At 50.1% G+C, this 11,222-nt stretch overlaps 1 protein-coding gene across 2 annotated transcripts in view; it reads right to left on the reverse strand.

The window, feature by feature from the left end:
• ankrd29 (ankyrin repeat domain 29) overlaps window positions 1-10,917 on the reverse strand; it is a 31,219-nt gene extending 20,302 nt beyond the window's left edge. The window contains exons 1-5 of one of the 2 annotated variants that reach the window (XM_052023372.1): window positions 10,787-10,917; window positions 8,284-8,394; window positions 8,010-8,108; window positions 4,763-4,861; window positions 1,821-1,919 (exon numbers count right to left, since the gene is read on the reverse strand). In XM_052023372.1, coding sequence (XP_051879332.1) covers window positions 1,821-1,919; window positions 4,763-4,861; window positions 8,010-8,108; window positions 8,284-8,394; window positions 10,787-10,798 — 420 coding nt within the window. In that variant the 5' untranslated portion in view covers window positions 10,799-10,917. Of the gene's footprint in view, window positions 1-1,820; window positions 1,920-4,762; window positions 4,862-8,009; window positions 8,109-8,242; window positions 8,395-10,786 lie in introns of both variants that reach the window. The other variant, XM_052023374.1, reaches the window with a different exon arrangement.
• Window positions 10,918-11,222: the final 305 nt, after the last annotated feature.

An 11,222-nucleotide genomic window follows, 5' to 3' on the forward strand; every position in this document is an offset into this window, starting at 1 on the left:
CGAAACGTTGACCGCCTGCTTTTCTCCACGGATGCTGCCTGGCCTGCTGAGTCCCTCCAGCATCTGCAGACCTTTATTTCTCTTGCTCCTTCCCACAGAAGGAATGTCTTCTGTATCCATACCCACGACTTCACCTGTATCCATACCCACCTATCACTGCTCTGCTTTTCCCTCCTATATATCGGGCTTCACCCTTTTCCTATCTTCAGTCCTGAAGAAGGGTCCTGACCCGAAACGTTGACCGCCTGCTTTTCTCCACGGATGCTGCCTGGCCTGCTGAGTCCCTCCAGCATCTGCAGACCTTTATTTCTCTTGCTCCTTCCCACAGAAGGAATGTCTTCTGTATCCATACCCACGACTTCACCCAAAGGACCACCATCGCATTCCCTCTCAGCAGGCAATTTTCCAGAGGGAACTGCCCCACACTGTGCAGTCTTTTGGGCCTGTTGTACACTCTCAGTTCTGACACCATTAACCCCTTTGTACCTTCTCCAGTATCTCAGTCGTCTAATTAAAACTGGGATACAAACAGGAGAGGCTGGTGTTTGTTCCACTGGGAACAAAATAATTTGTGGGTTGATTTACGAGAGGTGGACTAAATCATGAAGGGTTTAGATAGGGTCGAGAGACGGAAGTTGTTCTCAATGACAAAAGGTTAAAGGGCACAGATCTTTGTAAAAAGTACTGGGTGCTGTGAAAAAAAAACAGATAATGCTGGAAACACTCAGCAGGTCAGGCAGCATCCACAGAGAATGAAAAACAGGTTGAAGACATGAGGATTGTGCTGAAGGGTCTTTGCCTTGAAACATTAACTGTGTTTCTCTCTCCACAGACGCTACCTGACCTGCTGAGTGTCGCCAGAATTTTCTGTTTTTATTTTGGGTTTTCAGCATCTGCAGGTTTTGATTTTCCCAGTGAGCAGTGACACCCGGGAGCTCTCTGGGGGGAGTCAACCAGCGACTTTGAAGGGGAACTGGATGGGTGCTAGAGAGAGAATGATTTACAGAGTTTCGGGGGATGGGACCGATAGTATAGCACTCAATGGGCTGAATGGCCTCTTTCTGTGCTAGAACAATTCTGTAATTCTGTGACTAATGTGGAGACCAGAACTGTGGACGTTTCCCAGGTATGTACTGACCAAGGTTCTGCGTAAGTTTATATGTCATAGAGTCACAGAGTCATACAGCACGGAAAGAGGCCCTTCGGCCCAACTCGTCCATGCTGACCAAGTAGCCTACCTGAACTAGTCCCATTTGCCTATATCCCTCTAAACCTTTCCTATCCATGTACCTGTCCAAATGTCTTTTAAGTGTTGTAATTGTACCCGCCTCTAACCACTTCCTCTGGCAGCTCGTTCCACACACCCACCACCCTCTGTGAAAAAGTTGCCCCTCAGGTCCCTTTTAAATCTCTCCTCTCTCACCTTAAACCTATGCCCTCTAGTTTTTGATTCTCTTTCCCTTGGAAAAAGACTGTGTGCGTTCACCCTTTCTATGCCTTTCATGATTTTATACACCTCTATAAGGTCACCCCTCAGCCTCCTTTGCTCCAGTGAAAACAGTCCCAGCCTCTCCTCTAATTCAAGCCGTCCAGTCCTGGTGACATTCCTATGAATATTTTCTGCACCTCTCCAGCATAATGACGTCCAGCATAAAACACAAGACACTGCAGATGAAGGGTCTCGACCCGAAACATCCACTATTCACTTCCCTCCATAGATGCTGCCTGACCCGCTGAGTTCCTCCAGTGCTTTGTGGGATCAGATTCAGGTTCTGACTACAAACAGGAGAGACCACCCTCTGACACCCCAACGTTCTTACCTGCAACTGGATATTAATGTTGCATCTCCTGTTGAGCAAAGTCTCCACCACTTTGTTGTGGCCATACTGACTGGCAATGGACAGAGGAGTGGCACCATCCTGTGCGGGGAACACACAGAGAAGTTACTTCACGCTGTTCACTGACTTCCCCTCATCTCCTGAGGACAAGACATTCTGGTCAGCTCTGGCCACACTAACTACCTGCACTGCTTAGTGGCGAGAAGGTTACCCTCGATTTCTCTCCAGTGAGACCAGGTGGAAGTGTCTGAGCCGAGGCTTTACCGCGCCCTACGTCGAGGTTTACCACACCCAGGCCCAAGTTTCCTGGGCCCTGCGCCAAGGTTTATCTCTCGCAAGCACTCCCACACAGCAAACACAAGGGTCATCCATGAACAGCGGCTGGAGGAGTTGGAAGATGGACGACACGGTTTTGGACGATTTCATTTCAAGAACGAGGAATAAAAATGTAGTTGGGCTGATTAATAAGTTTCCACACGACAGGAAAGTTGGTGCAGTTGTGGTTATTGAAGAAGGTTGTCAAAGGATATAGATCGATTGGAAATGTGGGCAGACAATTGACAGATAGAGCTTATTCCAGACAATGTGAGGGGTCACACTTTGGGATTTGGATTCAACGTTGGCTTAGTGGGAGAAGCCAGAGAGTGGTAGTAGATGGTTGTCTCTTTGATTAGAGGCCTGTGACAGATCCATAATTCCTTCCAAGTGGCATCACAGGTACATAGGGTCATAACGAGAGCTTTTGGCACTTTGGCCTTTATAAATCAGGGCATTGAGTACAGGAGTTGGGATGTTATGTTGAAGTTGTATAAGATGTTGGTAAGGCTGAATTTAGAGTGTTGTGTGCAGTTCTGGTCACCTACCTACAGGAAAGATATCAATAAGCTTGAAAGAGTGTAGAGAAAATTTACACAGATGTTACCGGGACTTGAGGACCTGAGTTATAGGGAAAGGTTGAATAGGTTAGGACTGCATTCCCTGGAGTACAGGAGAGTGAGGGGAGATCTTATAGAGGTGTACACAATGATGAGGGGTATAGATAGGGTGAATGCATGCAGGCTTCTTCCCCTCAGGTTGGGTGAGACTAGAACTAGAGGTCATAGGTTTAGGGTGAAAGGTGAAATATTTAAGGGGAATCTGAGGGGAAACTTCTTCACTGAGAGGGTGGTGCGAGTGTGGAACGAGCTGCCAGCGGAAGTGGTGGATGTGGGTTCAATTGTAACAGTTAAGAGAAGTTTGGATAGGTACATGGATAGGAGGGATATGGTCCAGGTGCAGGTAGATGGGACGAGGCAGAAAACCAGGTCGGCATGGTCTAGATGGGCCAAAGGGCCTGTTTCTTGTAGTGCTCTGTGACTCTAAAGTACACAGTAAATGGCAGGACCCTTGGGAGCACTGACGTACAGAGGGATCTTGAGGTCCAAGTCCATAACTCCCTGAAAGTAGCAACACAAATAGACAGGGTGGTAAAGAAGGCGTACAGCACGCTTGCCTTCACTAGTCGGGGCACTGAGTATAAAGGTAGGGAAGTCACGTTGCAGCTGTATAAAGCTTTGGACAGGCTGCACCTGGAGTACTGTGTGCGGTTCTGGTCACCCTGTGACAGGAAGGATGTGGAGGCTTTGGAGAGGGTGCAGAAGAGGTTCACCAGGATACTGCCTGGATTAGAGGGCATGAGCTATAAGGAGAGGTTGGACACACTTGGGTTGTTTTCTCTGGAGTGTCAGAGGCTGAGGGGAGACCTGATAGAGGTTTATAAAATTATGAGAGGCGTAGATAGGGTAGACAGCCAGGGTGGAAATGTCAAATACTTGAGGGCAGAGGTTTAAGGTGAGAGGAGGAAAGTTTAAAGGAGATGAGTGAGGCAAGTTTTTTTTTACACAGAGAGTGGTGGATGCCTGGAACGGGCTGCCGGGGGAGCTGTTGGAGGCAGATACGAGACTGTGGAGGTGGTGGGTGCACAGTTTTGAAGAGAAGTCCGGTGGGTGATATGACATGGAAATGTCCGGCAGAGCAGACAGAGGAGAGAGCAACTTCATTTCATGAAGTCATAGCCTCAAAGAGCACGGAGACAGGCCCTTCGTCCCCACAAGTCCACACCGACCAATCAGAACCATTTATGGAAGGAAGCCCACTGACAGCCACTGAGTCAAGTTAGGAGAGAGGTCAAGAGGCACGGAATTGAGAAGAAACTTCTACCCCTGGGGAACTCAGTCCTGGAGGTGAATGTCTGAGGCCGTCAGGGGAAGGATATTAGGTAATTTAAAAGGAAGGGGAGAGGGGAGAGTGGATGTTTATGGAGATCAGGGTTAGTTAAGGACCTTGACTGGAGCTAAACTGTCTGGCCAAGATGGGCCGAATGGCCTGTGTGTCCGCTGTTCATTCCATGTAGGCTTTTGTATTTAAACTGGGGCAGGGTAGGAGAGGGGCTTTTTTTAAATAAACCTGGGCATGCCCCATCGGCAGCATTACTCCCATGCCTTTCCCAAGTCTATGCCAGCTCTCAGAGACATCCCATTCCCCCACTTATTTCTCTGCAACCCACAACCCACTCTCTCTCAGATGCCCCTTAACACCCCCCACTCCCAGATTCAACCCCTCACATACACACTGGGGGGGGGGCAACACAATGGGCAATTAACCCACCAACCCGCACCAGGATTTGGGATGAAACCACAGCCCCTGGGGGAAACCCACACAGGGAGAACGTGCAAACTCCACGCAGACAGCAGAGGTCGGGATCGAACCCGGGTCTCTGGCACTGCAGGGCAGTGGTGCTACCCGCTGGGCCACTGTTACTCTGCAACATCCAGAGAGTATTTGTCCTCTGGATCAGCTGCAATGAGAGCCTCACCACAGGGTTATCAGTGACAGGTGCTGGTCGAGGTGGATCGATCAGTGGTTACAGACATTGGCTCCCTTACTTTGGTCGACAGCTCCGTTGAGGCACCATACTCCAACAGGAACTTCACAACCGCATCGTTCCCTTGTTGGGCAGCGAAGTATAGCGCAGTGGCGCCTGACTGGGAACAGAAAGGGAATTAATTCACTCAACACAAAGTGCCTACTGCTCACCGCCATCACCGTCTACCTGTACCGGGCCGATTACTGTTCCTCCTGCTGCAAACGTTAACTTATTTCTGCGCTGACAGATCACTTCCTTACACAGGCCACCTCCTGGGAATTTCCTGGGAACGTCCTGTGGTTCGGCTGAACGCTGCCATAGGTCTGGCAGAAGATCAGGAACCAGAATGTCAGCTGATCTGCCAGGTGCCTAAAGAGGAATTCTGAGGAAAATCCAGCTTCAGCTAATCAGCCAGGAGTACATAGAATTCACGTCCTCCCAGGACCCTCCTGCATTTTAATATAACCTGCATTTCTTTCCGTGTCAGGCTTCTCCTGTGCAGCTGAGCCCGGACAGAGTGCCTCAGGTATGGAGTGCCTCAGGTACAGAGTGCCTCAGCACTCAAGCCTCAGCAGCCCCTGGGAAACTTAACCCTGGATTCTTGCCCACATTTTCACCAGCAGCAGAAACGTTTTCTGTTGTGAAATTCCCACAAATGATGCCAAGCCTGAAAGCACGTACCACCAGACTCAAGGACAGCTTCTATCCCGCTGTTATAAGACTCTTGAATGGACCTCTTGTATGATAAAATGAACTCTTAACCTCATAATCTACATCGTTATGACCTTGCACCTTACTGTCTGCCTGAACTGCACTTTCTCTGTAACTGTAACACTTTATTCTGCATTCTGTTATTGTTTTCCCTTGTACTACCTCATTACACTGTTGTAATGAAATGATCTGTATGGATGGCATGCAAAACACAGCTTTTTCACTGTACCTCGGTACATGTGACACCAATTCCAATTCCAATTCCAATTCAACAATAAAGGCTTTGTGCAGGGCAAGTTGTTTCTTACTAACTTGATTTGAGTTTTCCAAGGAGGTGACGAAGGACACTGATGAAGGCAGAGCTGTGGATGTTGTCTACTGTAGAACCATTGAACAACACAGGCCCTTCGGCCCACCATGCCTTAGTGGGTTTTAGTCAGACGTCTGAAAGGTCCCTCACGGGAGGCTCATCCAGAAGATTAAGATGCATGGGATTCACGGTGAATTGGTTGTTTGGATTCAGAACTGGCTCGCCCGTAGAAGGCAGAGGGTAGTGGTCAATGGGACTTACTCTAGCTGGAGGTCTGTGACTAGTGGTGTTCCTCAGGGATCCGTACTGGGACCTCTGCTGTTTGTGATGTATATAAATGACCTGGATGAAAATGTACATGGGTGGGTTAGTAAGTTTGCAGATGATACAAAGATTGGTGGTGTTGTGACACCATCACCACTGTGCGGTGTTACACTGGGACATACATATGTGAACCTTGTGACTGAAGATCTTGATCTGTGTGACTTTCCCAGATTGTGGTCGGATGGCCCCCGATTCTGTGTTAATGCCATTATAAAATATCACAGCAATTCCCAGCCTCTTTTATTCTCCTGCTTTTATCCAGCTTTCTCCTAAAGGTAGACACCAGAGACAGCAGACACTGGAATCTGGAGCAACAAACGATCTGCTGGAGGAACTCAGCGGGTCGAGCAGCGTCTGTGGGGGAAAGTAGTTGTCAATGTTTTGAGTCGAGACCCTGAATCGGGACTCCCCACTCTCAGTCCTGATGCAGGGTTTCGACCTGAAACGTCGACAATTCCTTTCCCCCACAGATGCTGCTCGACCCGCTGAGTCCCTCCAGTAAATGGTCTTAAAACTCCTTCATAGAACATAGAACAGGACAGCACCGGAACAGGCCCTACAGCCCACAATGTTGTGCCGAACCAATTAAACTAATGATGCCTAATTAAACTAATCCCATCTGCCTGCACAATGTCCATCTCCCTCCATTCTCTACACATCCATGTGCGTATCTAAAGAGCCTCTCAAACACCTCTATCGTATCTGCCTCCACCCCCACCCCTGGCAGTGCATTCTACCTCCATCTCCTTCCCCCTCTTACCTTAAATGCACGTCCTGTGGTGCTTGACATTTCTGCTGGAAAAAGATTCTGTCTACTCTATATCTATGCCTCTCATAATCTTATAAGCTTTTACCAGGTCTCCCCTCAGCCTCTGATGCTCTGGAAAAAACAACCCAAGTTTGTCCAACCTCTCCTTATAGCACGTACCCTCTAATCTGGGCAGCATCCTGGTGAACCTCTTCTGCACCCTCTCCAAAGCCTCCACATCCTTCCTGTAATGGGGTGACCAGAATTGAATGCAATACTCCAGATGTGGCCTGATCAGAGTTTTATAAACCTGCAGCATAATTTCCTGACTCTTGAACAGCGCTTTGACTAATGAAGGCCAGCGTGTCATACACCTTCTTTACCACCCTATTGCCTTGTGTGGCCGCTTTCAGGGAGCTGTGGACTTGGACCCCAAGATCCCTCTGTACATCAGTGCTGTTAAGGGTCCTGCCATTAACTGTGTGCTTTCCCTTTACGTTTGACCTCCCAAAGCACAACACCTCACACTGCTGCCACAAAACAACAATCTTCACGACATACGTCAGTGACAATAAACCTGATTCTGATTCTGGATTAAACTCCATCTGCTATTTCTCCGCCCATATCTGCAACTGATCTAATATCCTGCTGTATCCTTTGGCAGCCTTCTACACCATCCACAACACCACCAATCTGCAAACTTACTAACCCACCCATCCACATCATCTATATACATCACAAACAGCAGAGGTCCCAGTACAGATCCCTGCGAACACCACTAGTCACGGAGCTCCAGCCAGAAGAAGACCCATCGACCACTACTCTCTGTCTTCTATGCCCAAGCCAATTCTGAATCCAAATGGCCAAGTCACAGTGGTTCCCATGCATCTTAATCTTCTGGATGAGCCTCTCATAAGGGACCTTGTCAAACGCCTTACTAAAATCCATGTGTACAACGTCCACAGCTCTACCTTCATCGATCAGTTTGGTCACCTCCTCAAAAAACTCAGTGATATAGTTTCGAAGACCTCATTGCACCTCTCAGTTCCCAGTCCCAGACCAGAAAACAAAGCGGTCGTTGTATAGAGAGAACAACCTTGGAAATGTCAAACCTCAGCCCTTGCTCTCCGTTTCACCCAGTTACATTCCTGGGATGGGATATGTACACATTACCTCCCTTTGGATGTTAATGCCCGCTCCTTGCAGGATCAGCTCCCGAACACAATCCATGTGATTACAGTATGAAGCCACCATCAAAGCGGTTGTCCCAAGCTGTCAATAAGAAAACATCGATGGTGATTAGGACCAGTTGACAGATTGGGCCACGTCCTGAAAGCACCCCCACAGCACATGCAGTTAAACGTGTGAAGGTGTTTTTAATGCAAAGGCTCTGCTGTAAGGCCCACCGTGGTGACTGCAGGGTTTACATGCACTCATTGACCCGTACACTGTCTCTGCAGTCTGCATCCATCCGACCACTGTTTAGAAGCAGCCTTAACAGGGTGGCATTTCCTTTCCGTGCTGTCCAGAACACTGCATTCGCAAGTGGCATCTCTCTCTGTTGGAAAAATACAAGCCCAGTTTCAATAGTGCAATAGATCATCACTGAAACACAATAGTGAATTAATATGGTCTTGAATCACCTTGGAACTAGGATATGAACTATCCCACTGTGATAAGACTATTGAACAGTTCCCTTATACAATGAGATGGACTCTGACCTCACGATCTACCTTGCACCTTATTGCACTGCACTTTCTCTGTAGCCGTGACACTTTACTCTGTACTGTTATTGTTTTTACCTGTACTACATCAATGCACTCTGTACTAACTCAATGTAACTGCACCGTGGAATGAATTGACCTGTATGATCGGTTTGCAAGACAAGTTTTTCACTGTACCTCGGTACAAGTGACAATAATAAACCAATTCCAATACGGCAAATCAGATGCCAATTGCCTGTGTCATCAGCTTATTTACAATGCAGATTTCTGTTTTCTACGTGCATTAGTGACACGCTAGAAATTAGAGCAAGACCTGGGCTATCCCCCAAAACATCAAGTACTTACGGAGCACCAGCTTCCCCTCCATGGACTCTGTCTACACTTCCCGCTGCCTCGGGAAAGCAGCCAACATAATCAAGGACCCCTCCCACCTGGACATTCTCTCTTCTCCCCCCTCCCATCAGGCAGAAGATACAAAAGCCTGAAAGCACGAACCACCAGGCTCAAGGACAGCTTCTATCCCACTGTTATAAAACTATTGAATGGTTCCCTAGTACGATAAGATGGACTCTTGACCTCACAATCTACCTCGTTATGACCTTGCACCTTATTGTCTGCCTGCACTGCACTTTCTCTGCAACTGTAACACTTTATTCTGCATTCTGTTTTTTAACTACCTCAATGTACTGATGTACGGAATGATCTGTCTGGATCGGCATACAAACAGAAGCTTTTCACTGGATCTGGTACATGTGACAATAATAAACCAATTACTTTTAGTACATCCACAGCCTATCCTTGCTCCCTGTTATCCTACTGTTGCAGACTGGAATTCGGGTTATACGGACAGAGGCAGGTTGAGCAAGTTCTACAGATGCACTGGAGAAAGTATCCTGACTGGTTGTGTCATGGACTGGTACCACAGGAACGCAAGAGGGTGCAGAGAGCAGTGGACACAGTCCGGTCCATCACGGGCACAGCCCTCCCCACCACTGACAGCATCTACAGGAGGTGCTGCCTCATGAAGGTGGCACAGCAGTGTAGCGGTTAGCGTAACACTATTACAGCGCCAACGACCCAGGTTCAATTCCGGCCGCCGTCTGTAAGGAGTTTGTACGTTCTCCCCGTGTCTGCATGGGTTTCCTCCGAGTGCTCCGGTTTCCTCCCACATTCCAAAGACGTACGGGTTAGGAAGTTGTGGGCATGCTATGTTGACGCCGGAAGCGTGGCGACACTTGCGGGCTGCCCCCAGAACACTCTACACAAAAGATGCATTTCACTGTGTGTTTCAGTATACATGTGACTAATAAAGATATCTTGTCTTGTCTAACATCAGGGACCCCCACCATCCAGGCCATGCCATCTTCTCGCAGCTCCCATCGGGCAGGAGGTACAGAAGCCTGAAGTCCCACACCACCAGGTTCAGGAACAGCTACTTCCCTTCAACCATTAGGTTCTTGAACCAACTAGTACAACCCTAACCCTGCCTCAGCAATGGGACACTATGGACCACCTCTTGCACTGCCATGAACTGGTCTCTGATTGTGTTTTTTTGCACTAGTGTCTTATTTTCCTCTTCACTATGTTGTATAATTTATGTACAGTTTGTGTTTTGTGTCTTTATGGCCTTACCCACTTGTGTTGTCACGTTCATGGAACCATGGGCTTAATCCCCACACTCTGACATTTGCAACAGGCTCCAGAGTTTAACCAGGTAGCGACGTTCCCTCACCCCCTTCCATCAGAGCTCCAGCTGAGGCCAGGCCGTTCGGCCCACACTCACCTTCCTGTACCGCCCAGTCCCGCACCCCTCACTCAGAGCCTTGTCCCCACCGTCTGCGGCTCCGGGAGACCCAGCGCCTCACGCAACATGGATGTTAACGGGGGAGCGTGAAACACGCAGCGATCCTCAGGGAACCCGCAGCGGTAGCGGCATCCCGCACCGAACCCCGGGATCCCGCAATGGACCCGCTGCGACCCCAGGGACCCGCAATGGACCCGCTGCGACCCCGGGTACCCGCAGCGGTAGCGGGATCCCGCAGCAACCCTGAGAACCCGCAATGGACCCGCAACATTCCCCGGGAACCCGCAGTGGCCTCGGGCATCCGCAATGAACCTGCACCGACCCCGGGGACCCAAATCACGGGCTGGCAGCGTAGATTCTCCGCTAACTGGAGGTGCGGGAGCGATGCGGAAGGGCCGCAAGTCGCGGACACACAGCGTTACCTTGAAGGACATGGTGCCGCAATCTGCCGGGTGTCGGGGACGCGGGGGCCCGGCTCCCGCTCCCGCACCGTCAGCACCAGCCGTCCGCGCGCGTCCCCGACACACGCTCGTGCCCGAGGCACGTCCCCGACCGCTCCACCCCAGAGCGCGTTCCCGACGCCCGCTCCGGACTAGAGCGCGACCCCGATCGCTCTTGGAACCCGGGCCGCGCGCCCCCGTCGCTCGCTCGGGCACGCGGGCGCGTCCCGCGCGTCCCCGACCGGCCGAACCCGCCACCCGCCGCAGACGGGGCTGCGCGCACACGACACCAGGTTCCCCGCGGGCGACCCTCGCTGCAGACTGGGACGCGCGCTCCCGCCGCCCAGCGGGTACGCGCCGAGCGCTCCTGCCGCCCGCTCCCGACTGCCCTTCCACTGTCGGTCAGACCACGGCCGCA

Source organism: Pristis pectinata, chromosome 9 (assembly GCF_009764475.1).
Source record: "Pristis pectinata isolate sPriPec2 chromosome 9, sPriPec2.1.pri, whole genome shotgun sequence".
Taxonomy (NCBI): Eukaryota; Metazoa; Chordata; class Chondrichthyes; order Rhinopristiformes; family Pristidae; genus Pristis; species Pristis pectinata.